The sequence below is a fragment of the Chrysochloris asiatica genome, unplaced genomic scaffold (genome assembly GCF_000296735.1).
Source record: "Chrysochloris asiatica unplaced genomic scaffold, ChrAsi1.0 scaffold00016, whole genome shotgun sequence".
In the NCBI taxonomy this organism is placed as follows: domain Eukaryota; kingdom Metazoa; phylum Chordata; class Mammalia; order Afrosoricida; family Chrysochloridae; genus Chrysochloris; species Chrysochloris asiatica.
In genome coordinates, this window is record NW_006408534.1 from 3,768,871 (window position 1) to 3,784,772 (window position 15,902).

At 37.9% G+C, this 15,902-nt stretch overlaps 1 protein-coding gene across 1 annotated transcript in view; it reads right to left on the minus strand.

Moving 5' to 3' along the window:
* The window catches only part of LOC102830147 (tetratricopeptide repeat protein 27-like), a 310,736-nt gene that overhangs the window by 124,336 nt on the left and 170,498 nt on the right, over nt 1–15,902 (minus strand). Inside the window, exons 10-11 of the mRNA XM_006835274.1 lie at nt 11,138–11,233; nt 5,307–5,429 (exon numbers count right to left, since the gene is read on the minus strand). Of these exons, the coding sequence (XP_006835337.1) occupies nt 5,307–5,429; nt 11,138–11,233 (219 nt within the window). The remainder of the gene's footprint in view (nt 1–5,306; nt 5,430–11,137; nt 11,234–15,902) is intronic.

Below are 15,902 nucleotides of genomic sequence, written 5' to 3' on the forward strand. Positions count from 1 at the left end.
AAAAAAAAGAAAGAAATTACAAATAGCTGAGTCCTGCTGGGCCTGTAGATACAGTGTGGATGGGAGGGATGGAGGGGATCAGAGATATAAGGTAGGAGGAAAATGCCACTGGTAATATAAGCAGGATCCAGATCACGAAATGATATATAAATCACTCATTCCAGACAACTGTGACTTCATCCTGAAGATAAAGGAAAGTTACTGTAGGGTGGGAAGATCACAATCAGATCTGTCTTTTAGGAAGACCATTTTGTAATCCAGCAAAAGGACCTGTGGGAAATCTTTTAAATCCTATAAAAAAAGTGTTCTTAAAAGGCGAGAAAAAAACACACCTAGAAAGAAAAATTCATGATAACTGCTGAAAGAATCTCAGGTGTTTTAGAAATAAAACATTTACTTGCAACTCAAAAGAAAACGGTTTTAGAGTCCAAGAAGCTACACTGATCTGCAAAGTAGCATAAGAGAAGGTGGTAGTGGTAGTGGTTATGGGCCATCAAGTCAGTTCTGATTCACAGTGACCTTGTATAGCATTCCTGAGACTGTAAATCTTTATGAGATTAAGTAGTCTCATACTTCTCCTTTGGAGTGGCTGGTAGATCTGAACTGCTAACTCTGCGGTTGGCAGCCCAATGTGTAACCACTACACCACCAGGGCTCCTTATAATAAAAAATAATCTTGTTTCCTATGAAACAAGAGTCCCTGTCCTGTACCTCCATCCTCCTAGAGCATCTTATACTAACTCAGGCTTGGAGAGAAGCTAAAAGTGGACAAGATAATTTTCAAAATTTAAATCCTAACAGATGAGACTCAATTCTGATCCCAAAGTTGGGTAAAATTAATACTAGCTCTTTTACCAATGGTCATTAAATAACAAGAATTTCTGCAGTTATTTTCTAAATTGGAAAGCCTGAGACCCTGCAATAGTGGGATACACACATGAACACCAAAACACAATAATTAGAACTGGGCATTTATCCAAATGTGCCTTTAAAAAATAAATTATGCCACTATGAAATTAAATGCAAGGATACTAGTTTCACAAACTTCCAGTTAAATCAAAATGTGGTGACAACTGCTGGCCAATGACCAAATGCTAAAAGAATCTCAGCTGTTCAAGAAAGAAAACATTTGCTTCCAACTTAAGGCAAAACTTCTTAGGTCCACAGTTAAACTGATATACAAATACAGCATAAGAAAAACAGGTAAGGTAAGGTCTCTTATGTGGCAAATTAAAAGCTCAAAGCAACTTTTTAAATCAAGATTTTTGAAGATGTCTAGTTGTACCTCACAAAAGATCTAAAACAAAATGTAAGCAACTGTACATTTCTAAAAATTAAAATATGTATATTTTTTATAATAATTAGGAACATGAATATAACAAAATGCAATTCTTATTAAGTCATGGACAATCTTTTTAATTACAATACCGTAACTAGTTCAATAAGGTATTTTTCTTCTCTACTTTCCATATTTTCTAAAATAAATACACTTACTATTTTAAAACATGCACAATATTGTTGTCGAGTGCCAATAGTCAATCCCAACTCACACAGCAATCCCGTGTGACAGAGCAGAATTGTTTTCTTGGATATTAATGCTTATGGAATCCTGGTGTGGTACTGTAGGATAAACATCGGATCGCAAGGTCAGTTGGTGGCTCAAACCCACCAGCTGCTCCTCGGAAACCCTATACAGGATCACTGTGAGTCCGAAGGGCACTTAACAACAACTACAATCTTTATGGAAGTAGACCATCTTTCTCCAGATATACTAGGTGTACCTGACCTTTCAGTTAGCAGATGAACACTCAAAGGCTGTGCCACCCACCAGACATATTTTTACACAGCTTTCATCTACTTATTTCTTTATTTGCCTTTGTAAAAGACTCACACAGTGAAGAGGAATGATGCAACAGAAACTAGATCACCCATTCATTCACTCTTCTGTTCAACAAACATCTGCATAAACTTTAGAGCCAGACAATGGGCATCAAAGTCCCTGATCTTAAGGACTTCTCAGAAGAAACATATTATATTTCGTCGAATTTGAGATGCCATCAATTGTAAGATGAACTCTTAACAACAACCAAAAAAGCTTTTAACTATGACATAATACCTTGGATGAATCATACCAGCCTCTCTTAACTTTCATTTTTAAAGATGTATTCAGAAAAACATGGCCATTTTTGCTGTTTTCAAAGGCAATTCTGTTTTACACTTCTCAGTACAAAATGAGAAAGATGTGGTCATCTGCTCCCATAGAGATCTGCAGCCTTGGAAACTCTACGGGGCAGTTCCACTCTGTCCTACTGGGTCCCTGTGAGTCAGAATCGACTTAACAGCAATGGTTTGGAGTTCAGTGTAAAATATTAACTTCATCAACTCTGGGGTATCTTTCCTTCTTGGCTTTCATAAAGTATTTCATTGTTATTTTTAAATACAAGTAAGTAGAATTGTGGTAATTTCCCCCAAAACAAATGTTTACTTTACTAATACAAATTCACATACAAGACTAAAAGGTAAAAACCATTCAAATGTCCATCATGGATTGTTGAATACATTGCAATTTCTGAGATGTTAACCTGTAAAATCTCTGCCTTACTTAGCAGTAACACTTATGTGGCAGTATGAAATAAGCACCATTCTATATGCTTTACATTCATGACCTCACAAGAATAGGAGGAAATGGAGGCACCAAAATCGACTGCTACTAAGTCAATTCAGACGTATACAGACCCTGTACAGAGTTTCCAAACCGTGACTCTTTGGGGAGCAGAAAGCCTCATTCTTCTCCACCACAGTGGCTATAGCGGGTTTGATCACCGACCTTGTAGTAAGCAATCAAACACCTAATGTACAGTGCCACCAGGGCTCCTTAATAAAGACAAAGTAGGTTAATTTGCTTGCCCAAGATTATTACCAAGCACTATAGGAGTATTGGTGTAGCTCTGTGGGTTGATATTCTGGACTGCAATGTTGGTTTGAGCCACAAGGTCAGCGCTTCAAGCTCACCAGCCACTCCTTGGAAACCCTATACAGGGTCACTAAGGGTAAGAACCTACTTGACGGCACTAACAACAACAACAGTAAGTAGCAAGGTCAGTACTAGTAAGTCTAATTATAGAGGCTAAGCCTTTAATCACTATGCCATGTTGCCTCATAAACAAATAATCAACAGCCAGTTTTGCATCTTTGGTAAATCTAAAGCGACTCCCTTACTGATGTGGAAAAGGAGGGAGCTGAAATGCAGAATTATGGAATTCTCTCCCAGGTTTAAATATTTCCATTCTCTACTCATGTACAGTAAAATTTTCCTCACACACTGTTGTCTCCTTGTTGTTGTTGTTGTTAAGTGCCGTCGAGTCGGTTCCGACCCATAGCGACCCTGTACAGGGTTTCCGAGGGTGTAAATCCTTACGGGAGTAGAAAGCCTCATCTTTCTCCCTAAGTCAATACAATTTAAAGATTTTCACTACCATTAACTATGTAGTAACAGTATTATAAATTTGTATTATTAATCTAAAATAAACATGATTAGGAAGGTATTTAAGAAACAGACACATGTATACTTGTACCTCTGTGCCTTTGTATAAAAATGGAAAAAGGTAGCTACAAGTAATCCAATTTTGGACTTTCCTCCATTTCTATACTATATTTATAATAGAAATTCAGCCATTTGAAAATTCAATCCAAAATTAACATATGATTTCAACGTGTAAGTTTTAATGGCTACTTAAAACTCAGGGGCCCCTTATTTGGTTTTACAATTTTTTATTCTGTTCATATGGGGAAAAACAACAATTAATAACAGATGCAAATATTGCAACATTTTTCTTTTGACCCAATCTGAGGGTGGAATTAATGTGCATTGCACACTTGAGAAGTCTTTTGCCCCACAAGGGTTGCCACACCCTGTAGATTTTCTCCTACAGGCCTGCCCGACTGCTCCCTTTCCTAGATAACTCCCTTTAGATCCACAGCTTCTGATCATCAGGCAACCCAGTGAAGCTTGAAATCATTCCTAATATTTCACTTTGAAGTTGTCCTGCAGAGGAAGAGATCAAAACCAGCACTGTCTTCAAGGCCTTTATTATTTGTTCTTTTTTTTAAGGGAGGTGAAAGTCACGTAACATAAAATCAGCTATTTTAAGGTGGCATTTAATACATTCACAATGTTATAAAACCATTACTTCCACCTAGTCCAAAGCATTTTCATCACCCCACAGTTACTCCCCAATCCCCTTCCCCTAAAGCCTCTAGTAACCAGCAATCTGCTTTCCGTCTCTACAAGTTTACCTAGTCTGGATATTTCATATAAATGGAATCATACAATATATGCCCTCTTTGTCTTTCTTCCTTCACCTGTTATTTTTGTCAGGTGCCTTCTAGTCGGTTCTGACACATAGCAATCCTGTATACAGTTTCTGAGAAGCAGCTGGTGAGTTTGAATTGCCGACCTTGCAGTCAAGTGCTTATCCTACAGAGCCCCACCAGGACTTCTTCCTGCACTTAGTGTAGCGTTTTTGAAGTTCAGGGTTAAACCACATTGAAGCACCTATCAGTATTTCATTTCTCTTTCTGCTGAGATATCTTCCATTGCAAGTATATACCACAATTTGTTTATTTATTCATCCACTGATGGACATTTGGATGGTTTCTGCCTTTCAGTTACGGTGTCATTCTTTATGTCAAATATCTAATAAGACACATTCCAATTTTGATATGCTTTCCTCTTTTATAGATTACATATGTATCTACACATAAAATAATCTTTAAAAACAACTGGTATCCAGTCCATTTTGACTCATGGAGACCCCATGTATACCAGAGTAGTGCTGTTTAACTGCTGAGTTTTCAGAGGGACATCACCAAACTTTTCTTCTGAGGCACTTCTGGGTACATTTGAGCCCCTCACTTTTCAGTTAGCAGCCATGTATCTTATAACCATCAGAAAACACTGAAAAGATTCTAAGGAAAATGTGGGGGAAAGAAAAAAATCTACAAGTGAAAAACTGGCAGAAATAGGAGTCAATCGGTGGTATGAGTGATTAAGTACTCAGCTAAAACTGAAAGGTTGGTGCTTCAAACCCACTCTGAGGAGTCTCAGAAAAAGGCCTGGAAATTTGTTTTAAGTTGTAATCTTGAAGACCTTATGGAGCACAGTACTACTCTGCACCCACAGGATCACTAGGAGTCAGAATTGAATTGATGGCAACTGGTTTTGTTTGTTGTTGTTGTTTTATTGGAAAAATGAGCTTAGAAAGCAAACAAGTTATAAAGTGATCCTTAAGGGAACTATCACGTACCTTCCCATGCTGCCCGATTCTTTCAAAGCAAATGACGACATCTTCCCACATCTCTAGCTTCTCATATATTTGAAGGGCTGAACTGATACATCCCAATTCAAAGAGTAAACTTGCAAGTTGACGCTATAAAAATCAAGTTAAAATATTATTATTTTTTTTTAATGTAAAGAAAGATAGCTGTTTAAGTCAGAAAAATATTCCATTTGATCTGCCTCTTTTTAGGGACTGTTCTTATATAAATACCTAATTTCTATAGGGAATAAGAAGGAGCTCTGGTAGCATAGTGGTTAAGAATCGGGCTGTGAACCATAAGGTCAGCAGTTCAAAACTGCTAGCTGTTCCGCGGGAGAAAGAGGAGGCTTTCTGCTCCCGTAAAGATTTATAGCCTCAGAAACTCTTTACAGGGTCACTATGAGTGGGAACCGACTCCACGGCACATAACAACAACAACAACAACAACAATGGGAAATAAGAAAATAAGACAATATAGAAGCAGTTCAAGTTACTCAATATATCAACTTTTTTTTGTAAGAATTCATAAAAATGTAACAAAATCACTATTTCTTTTTTATCTACAGATTCTATATATGACAATCACTGATTTGTAAACATGAGAACCAATAAATTCACAAAAGAGAACTCTGAACAGTCAATGTTGTTGTTAAGTGCCTTCGAGTCGGTTCCGACCCATTGCAACCCAGTATAGGGTTTCCAAGGTGCAGTTGGTGGGTTTGAACAGCCAGTGCTTATTTTATACCACACCAGGACCCCATATATACACATATGTTTTTGTTAAATGTCACTGAGTCAGTTCCTACTCATAGCAACCATATATAGGGTTTTCAAGAAGGAGCTGGTGAGTTTCAACTGCCAATCCTGTTGTTCAAACTGACCATGTGGTCCAGTGCTTATCCTATAGTGCCACATCAGGACAATATATATACATACATACTGTTGTTAGGTGTCGTGGAGTCAGTTCCGACTCAGCAACCCTGGACAGGGTTTCCAAAGAGCAGCTCAAATGTTTGAACTGCAGACCTTGTGGTTCACAACCAGTGCTGATCTTACAGTGCCATACCAGAAGTCATACATATAGTTGTGGACTATGTGTTTTGATCAGAGAATGCTGACGCCTTACTAAGGTCAAAGTAGATTTATTTTAATAATATTCTAGCAAATTCCCAGTCTTTGCCAGAAAAAAAGAAACCAGAAAAGTTTCAATAAATTTATTAAAAAATAAACACACTGTGGTTTACAAAGGGTCCTTTCTAGACAGAGTTTGATATATATGGAGTTCTGGTGTGGCGCTGTGGGTTCAAACCCACCAGCTGCTCCTTGGGAACCCTATGCAGGGTCGCTATGAGTGAGAATTCACTCAACAACACAAAATAACAACAATATATATGTGTGTGTGTGTACACATATATACACCCCCTCATATACATATACATATACATATACATATGTGTGTGCATATATAAACACATATATGAAAGGTGAAAATGTAGGTGAGCTGTTTGAATAAGTTATAGCATTAATATTAATGAGACCTGTGTTGGTTTTTCTTAATTGCAATTTTGCTGCTCATTTGAGATTTAGTACATATTTAATTAGTTAGGAAACTGATTATGTAAGATTTGCGGTGGGGGCAAATGAAAGATAGCTGCAAATTATAAGTTAACAAAGCATTCAAACCAATAAGGAGAGGAGGGTAGGATAATATTTTTGTACTCCATGAGATACTGGAGAAGTGGAGAATTTTAGAACATATAATTGGACATTTACTGAACAGACTGTGAGAGCTGGATTAGATCTGACTGTTCACGTAGTAAGTAGTTGAATCTTTTCATTTAACAAATGAAGCAATGTGGTAGCATCCAACATGATATGGCTAGTTTTGTTGTTGTTAAATACCATCAAGTCAGTTCCGACCCATAGTGACCTCATATAGGGTTCCCCAGTTGAAACTGCCAACCTGTGATTTAAACCGACTTTGCAGTGCAGCGTGTTAACCCACAGCACCACACCAGGACTCCAAGGCAAGTTAGTAGTAAACATTATTTCTAAACTAGACTGCTATTTTTTCTTGATCGCTGAACTAATACAAAGATATGGTTACTCCCTACAATGCCCCCCAGCAGCCAAAAAAAAAAAAAGGTGATTTATTAACTTAAGTAAAAAAATCTTTATTGAACTGCTCAAGGAGCCTAAAAACCACAGTTTCATAGGCAGATAAAACAAACATTTAGTCTAATTCTGTTTGAGCAGAATCTCAGTTTTCTAATGCTTCTGTTCAGACACACATTAAAAGTTACACCCTCAGCAGACACATGTTGTGTTATAATAACAGCTCAGAGTCTGAGATGTTTATCCATCACAAACCACATAATACAAAGCACTTAAAAAATTTTACAGAGCAGGGTGGGTCAAAAGCATGCCAACAAATTCCAGCTGTTAACAAAATGTTGATGAAAAAGCTACTCCTTTGGAGACTGATAAAAACCCACTGAGTTGATCCAGACCCATAGTGACCTTATAAGACAAAAGTAGAGCTGACCCATGGGTTTTCCCTAAAGGCTGTAAATCTTTAGGGAAGCAGACTGCCTCATCTCTCTCCTGCAGAGTGGCTGCTGGGTTGGAACCACTGTCTTATTAGTTTACAATTGTGTGCTTTAACCACTGTGCCAGCAAAGCTCCATTTGGGATGATATATCAATTTTTTTTGTTTAGGTTTTATTGAAACTTCTTCAATCTATAAAGTGAATTACAATTTGCAACTTCCCTTCGACTTAAAAAACAGAACCTACCCTAAGGCATCTCATAATGGGGGAAATCTGAGCCACTAAAAGGTGAGCTGGCATTTCTAATTCTAAGTCACACTCTGTTGCTAACCTAAAGGCTGGTGGTTAGAACCCACCCATCGACTCTCAGGGAGAAAAGATTCAGCAATCTGCTCCTGTAAAGACTGTTGTTGTTGTTAAGTGCCATCGACTTGGTTCTGACTTATAGCAACCCTGTATAGAGTTTCCAAGGAGAGGCTGGTGAATTTGAACCATTGACCTTAAGGTTCAAATCAACCTTGTGGTTCAGTGCTTTATCCCACATCACCCTACCTGTAAAGACTGCACCTTAGGAAGCCCAGTGGGGCAGTTCTACTATCATTTAGGACTGGGGTAAGTCTAAATGAACTTGATGGCACCTAACAGCAACAACAACAACACTCATGTGCACAGTCCATAAGACGAGAGAAGAAGAAGCTGATTATCATGGTAATAATTACTAAATCATCTAGGAACCTCTATTGTTGTTCCACTCATGTTGTTGTTGTTGCTAAGTGCCATGGAGTCAGTTCAGATTCATAGAGACCCTGTGTCAAGTTTCCAAGGAGCAGCTGGTAAGTCTGAACCACCAACATTATGGTTCAAACCGACCTTAAGGTCCAGTGCTTTATCCCACAGTGCTACACCAGGACTCATAGCAAGCCTATGGGTTTGAATCACAGATCTTACAGTTAGCAGTTTAGTGCATATCCTACAGTACCACTCTATCTAATCTCTCTGTGCCTTAGCTTCTTCGTCTATAAAATGACACTACTTCACGAAGATGTTAAAAAATAATAAGATAATGTGTGTGAAATGCAGAGCAAAATGCAAGATCATATTCACTGTACAATAACAGTTAGTTATTAGAAGGTATACCTATAACCCAATAAAGAGTTTAAAGAAAAAGGGTTAACTGGACTAAGACTCAGGAAGCCAGAGACCCTGTTTATTAACAGTTGTGTGACCAATCTCAGCAAACTAGAATTAAGAGCACTACACATATTTGTAAGTGGAAGTGGAGGAAAGGCAGCAATGAAGACATAGACTGAGTTTGGCCATGTCCCAATCATGCCCATTGCCCTTGAGATGAAAGAGAGAACAGGAAGGGCTGACTAGTCGGAATTTCAGGGAGACATGTGAACTCCCGAGCCCATGGGCACTGACCTAACCAATGGGGGGCAAGAGTTAGGAGTGTAGCGGCCAGCTCATCTAAATTGTGGGGAGGTATGCAAGAACTCTCAAACTTGTAGATGTTACCTATTTGACCTGCCTTGTACAGAACTCCACCAGATGAAGATAAAGAAATTTGATACAGGGAGCAAGTGTAAATTGCTACAATTTGATAAACTGGACCTCTGCTTATGGATGTAGTTGCTCAAAATTCCAACTGAAATGGAAGGATTCGTCATTATCAAGGATCAAGCTTATTTCCTCAATGCACTGGGTTGATAGGTATGGGCAAATTAGACATTGGCTATCAAAAATGCGGAGGGGGGAGGGCTATAAAAGCAAAAAGTGGCTGATTTACAAGTTTTCATGAGTGTGCTTAGTTTAAGAATGAGGCAGGAAAGGTGGATTTCCCACTGAATAGTTTTCCTCTTTTCCAGATGGATTTGATGAAAGGGACTGTGGGATGATGGTGATACAATTTTATGATTTGATTGTGAGTGTTATCAGGATTATCATTACTGTAAATGTAGAAGATGTGTAACTAAAAGGGGGGAGTAAGTTCATCTTTCATTTCAGAAACAGAAGACCCCATGACCATCAAGAAGGAAGAGCAGGATTGGAGTGTGAGATCCTTACCCAGAAAAGTGGTGACAACAGAAACGGGGGCAGAGGCGATAGAACAGAGAGAGAGAACAGCTGAGGACTCCAGGCCCATGGACTGAAAAAGGCTGTGTGCCTGGTGGTTACAGCCAGAGGCTGCCGTGTAAAATGTGCCCTTAGGACATTTAAATGAATCTATAGATTTTGTCTTCTAAGTCTATATCACGTATTTTTGCTTTGTCCATTTGTGAAACATAAGATGTAAAAGGGAAGGCACCGGGAGGAAGCAGGAAAACTGTTGTTGCAGGGAGGGGATTGTAATCATTGAGATGAAACAAAATGTACGATTGGTTTGTTTGAAAGTAAGGCTGATGATCAATGTTGCTTACCATCACTCAATTCAAAGTTAGAAGTTTATTTTTAAAAAGCACTATACCTTAGTTTTCTTGTCTATAAACTAAAACTGGACCAGATATCTAAATTAAGCCAAAAATGTTACAAATCAGGGTTGTCAAGTGTTGAGTCAGTTCCGACTCATAGCCATCCTGTATAGGGTTTCTGAGGAGCTTCTGGTGAGCTTGAACCGCCGACCTTGCAGTTCAAACGGCTTTGCAGTCTGGAGCATTAACCCACAGAGCCACACCAGGACTCGAACGATTAGATAGATAGATAGACAGATAGTGTCTAATAAATGCTTTCTGTTACTCTTTATAAACAATTTGGTTAAAAAGCTCATTTTCTCGTAGAAAGTCCTTAAAGTGCTTTTTAAATATAAAAATTTTCAAAATAAAAACTTTTAAGGTTCTCCTATTATTCAATTTAAGGAATCCTGGTGTGCCACTGTAGGTTAATGTGCTGGACTGCAAAGTTGGTTTGTACCACAAGGTTGGCAATTCAAGCTCACCAGTGGCTCCTTGGTAACCCTATACTGGGTCACTATATATATAGGTCGGAACCCACTCGATGGCCCTTAACAACAACAACATTAAGTTTATTTTATTCTAATATTTAAGAATTATTTAAAAATTCTTAAAAGCCTGTTATACCCTTAATCAAAACAGCAATTTGAAGTGAAATCAAAACAGCAATTTGAAGTAAACCTGACAATCCCCAGCTAATTTTTTTCATTAAAACTTCTCACAATTCACACTTAAACTTAAAATTATTCTTTTATAATACATTTCTTTTTTCCAGTGCTGGGTATTTTCCATATAGAATTACAAAACCAACAAAAATTACCTGGATGGCCCAATGAGGTGGTACTTGACAGCAATAAAAAATTTTCAGACGTTCCAATACAGATGTAGTCTTATCTTCAAATTGGTCTGAAAGAGCCTAAGGATATATACATATATATGTAAAATAATATTTTAATACTATTTTAGTACAAAAGTCTTTTATATGTTATATAAACACATATAAACAATAAAGAACTCTGGTCTTATTTTGATAGGGTGGTAGGCTGTATGAATCTTTTCTTAAAATTTAATTTTAAGCAAACTTTATAACCTAGTCAATATTTACATATGCATGCACATTCACAGGTAACTTTTTTGTGTTTTATTTAAAGGAAAATCTCAAAGAACTACCCTTGTTCATGAGCCTTTTATTTTTTCTATTAAAAGCCTGTCCGTAACTACAGTTTAGGACTGTATTTCATAATTACAATGCTAAATCAAAATATCACTTGGACAACTGCTGCTGTTGCTGTTAGGTGACAACGAGTCAGATTCAACTCATAGCAACCCTCTACATCACAAGACAAAACACTGCCCGGTTCTGTGCCATCCGCTATCGTCACTATGTTTGAGTCCTTCATTCACAGTCAATGTGTCAATCACCTTGCTGAGAATCTTCCTCTGCTTTGCTCACTCTCCACTTCATTGTATTTCTCCAGGGAGTGGAGGTTCAAAGAACATAAAAGGAATTCTCCTCAACCCTGCTTCTAAGGAGCATTCTAGATGTACTTCTTCTAAGGCAAATCTGTTCTTTTGGTAGTTCATGGTGTATTTAATATTCTCTGCCAGCATAATATTCTCTGCCATCAACTCTTCTCCAGTCTTCCTTATTCATGCTCCATCTTTCATACGTAATATGAGAAAATAACATGGCTTGGGTCAGGCACACCTTAGTTCTCAAAGTAACATCTTTGCTCTTTAACACTTTAAAGAGATCTTTTTGCAAACAGATTTGCCCAATGCAATAAGTCATTTGATTTCTTGACTGCTCCTTCTTTGGTTGGTGATTGTGGATCCAAATAAAATGAAATCCTTTATTTTTTCTTATTTATCATGATGCTGTCTATTAGTCCAGTTGTGGGGATTTTTGTCTTCCATACATTGAAGCGTAATCCATACTGAAGGATGTAGTCTTTGATGTCATACTGAAGGATGTAGTCTTTGACCTTCATCAGTAAGTGCTTCAAGTCCCCTACACTTTCAGCAAGCAAGATTGTGTTGTCTCCATACCACAAATTTGTTAATGTTCTTCTTTGGACAGTCTGGACACTGCTACTTCTAACAAATCAAAGAAAAATCATATGAATAACTTCATTTGAGACTCTTTTCTTGGGAATAAAATGAAAGCTAAAAGTAGGTCTTTTGATCTTGAGAATAAGTTCTTTCACTCTTCAGCTAAGCACTTTTAGGCTAGATATGAAAGACCATCTGTAAGGTGCAGTGGGCAGCTGAAAGTTACTTGCACTGAAGAAGTCTCTTGATGTACTGAAATACTTGGTATGGTATTGAGCAACTGAACTCAGAAGCTCCACCAAGAAGTAGACCATCAAGACATCAAAAAGGCTGACTCTAAGAAAAGTTCCAGAGTCAACTGCAAAGTAAAATGTTAGCATTATCCAGTGGTGCAAATGATTAACAAACACACTCGGCTGCCAACCAAGTTTGGACATTTGAGTCCACCCAGCGGTACCTCAGAAGGTCAAGTGACATTACTTCCAAAAAGTTGGCCACTGAAAACACTATGGAGTACAGTGCTACTCTGATACATATGGGGTGACCATGAAGCAGCATCAACTAAAGGTCAACTGGAGAAAAAAAGAACAGACATATAAACATCAAACTGAGTGTGAATACACACTGGCATCCCTAAGCACACATACGGACAGCAGAACCATTACCATGAACAAACTCATCTGCTTCTTAAGTTGTCATTCACTTTATTCTAAGTATGTATGTTTCTCTGATCCTACACTCTTATACTTCCTTTCAACTGTGAATTATCATGTACTTTTATGTATACTACAGTACTCCTATTTTCTTTTTTTCCAGTTGACTAGTGTTCACAGTTGGCGTGTGAAGATTAGATGATGGTAGAGCACCAATGCTAATTTCCTAATCTGAATGACCAGGTTATTGTTATGTAAAAGAATGTCCTTGTTGTATGTGAGGGTGGTGGAGCACTGTGTTGGCAACTTACTCTCTAATATTTCAGACTACAGAAGGCATTTGTACTGTACCTGCAAATCTTCGGTTTTGAAATTTCAGTTTGAAATTGCTTCCAATTTTATATAAAACACTTTAAAAACAGAAAATTTCAGAATAAGTAAAGGAGGTAGCAAGTCCAAGAAAATGACAGGAGTCTAATACAGCCCAGTAAAAAACCCACAAGGAGACTGATTTCTGAGCAGGAAAGCACTCCTAAACTGGGTGTTCTCTATATCATATTAGGGGGAAACAAGTTCATTAATCTACGCATACACTATAGATCAATTATTGTAGTGAAGTACAAGAAAATATTCATCACATCCCTTATTTAACAATCCACGATGTTATTCAAACAAGACAGTCAGAACAGACTGAGCCATGACCTAACTCCTATACCATTTTGGTCAAAGTATTTTTACACCTTTCTGGCTTCTTGCAGAATGTGCCCTTTGGTTGTTAAAATTATTACATATCTCTGAGTGTTTTTGTGTACATCTCCTCAACCACCACCCCACCCCACCCGCCAAACAAAACAAAACAAAAAACAGAGGGAATGGAAACAAATGCTGTTGAATGATGATGTACAGAGGGCATTGTAATCACTGCAATGAAACAATGGTGTAAATCCAATGTTCTCCCACGTAAACTATCACTCAGTTCACAATAAAAAAAAGAAAAAATTATTTAAAAAAAAACTTTTCTGGCCTCACTTCACAGAAACTTAGTAACAAAAGGTTGCATGCTTTTGCCCAAAGCCGTTTAGTTGTGGGAGGGAATGTAAGAGAGAGTGACTTCTGATGCTGAGAACATACGGCTATAATACATAAATAAAGGGATCACTGAATTATTTCATAAAAAGGGAAGCATATTTATTAATCTTTTGGGAAAGAAAAAATGATAATTTAATAACACAAAAAGAGCAACGTAAAATTTACTTTTACTAAATTCTAACTATATAGAAGTCCTGATGTGGTGCTGCAGGATAAGCAATGAACTGCTAAGCATAAGGTCAGAAGTTCAAACTCACTAGCTGCTTCTCATAAGTCCTATACAAGGTCACTATGAATCAAAACCAACTCAACGGCATTAACAACAACAATTACATGTAAAAAAAAAATTTTTTTTTTTTCAAATAAAACTCATGTATGTTTTAAAGGGGGGAGTAGTTAATCTTATAGTCCAGGAACAAAGGACCCTAGGACTATCAATGGAAAAGAGCATGAGCAGAATGTGGGACCCTATCCAGAGAAGCAGTGACACCAGAGATAGAGGCAGAGGTGATGACATAGAAAGAGAGAGCAGCTGAGGACTCACGGAAAGAGAAAGGTTGGGTGCTGGCAGCTGGGAGGCAGGAATAAAAGCAAATACTGTTGAATGGTGATGTGAGGAGGGGATTATAATTATTGCAATGAAATGAAATACGATGAGTACAAAACTGATGCTCTTCCCTGCAAACTATCACTCAATTCACAATAAAAGACTAAAAAAACAACTCATGTATGTTTGCTATAGTTACTGCATCTAGCTAAAACATAGAAGATTCTCAAAAAATATGTCCTGGTTTATGAATAAACAGATTTATTAAGTATTTCAGATATCATCCTATAAAGGATCACTATGAGTCCGAATTGACTCGATGCCAGTGGGTAGTGGGATCAGACACTTTAAGGAGCCCTGGTGGCTCTGTGTTGGGCTGCTAACTGAAAGGTCTGCAGTATGACCCTACCAGCTACTCCTCAGTAGAAAGATGAGGCAGTCTGCTGCAGTAAAAAATATACATATTAGGACACCCCATTAGGCAGCTCTACTCTGTCCTACAGGGTCCCTATGAGTCAGAACCAACTTGACAGCTTTGGATTTTGTTGGGATGGTTTCAGCTACTCTCTAATGTGACTGGAGAAAGCACAGAGAACCAACACTTATTTGAGCTGGGGACCAGAACAAGCCCCTGCACCAGTAGCTACTCTGTAAGAACCTTATTAGACAATATGCATGGAGCCCAGGAGTGGCGCTGTGGGTTAAAGTCACTCTGGACTGCAAAGTCAGGTTGAAATTGACTTTGCAGTCCAGCAATCAGAGTAAAATAGTGCTTCATAAGGGCTTCATAAATAGGGGTTTATAATGGCTGATTTTTTATAGGTTAACTACCACGCTGCATTTTTTTTTTTTTTTTTTTTTTTTTGTGGAAGAGTCTCTGGGTAGACTTGGACCACTAAGTTTTCGATTATCAGCCAAGCACTTAACTATTTGCACCACTCAAGAGACTACACCAATACCAAGAATATTACAATGATAAGCAAAAGTAAAGATTGATGGGTGAACTGTTTATTTCCTTTACACTCTAATGAATTCAAAGCATTCTTTTTTTATTTGCTAAATCACTACAAACACACATTGACAGAACATCTCTAGGCTTTTCAGAGCAGGATTACTAGCAACTCATTATAAAATAATTCCATTATATTCAAGTATACTGGAGGTAAGGCAAAGCAATAGCGGGAGAAAGATGAGGCTTTCTGCTCCCGTAAAGATTTACAGCCTCGGAAACCCTGTACGGGGTC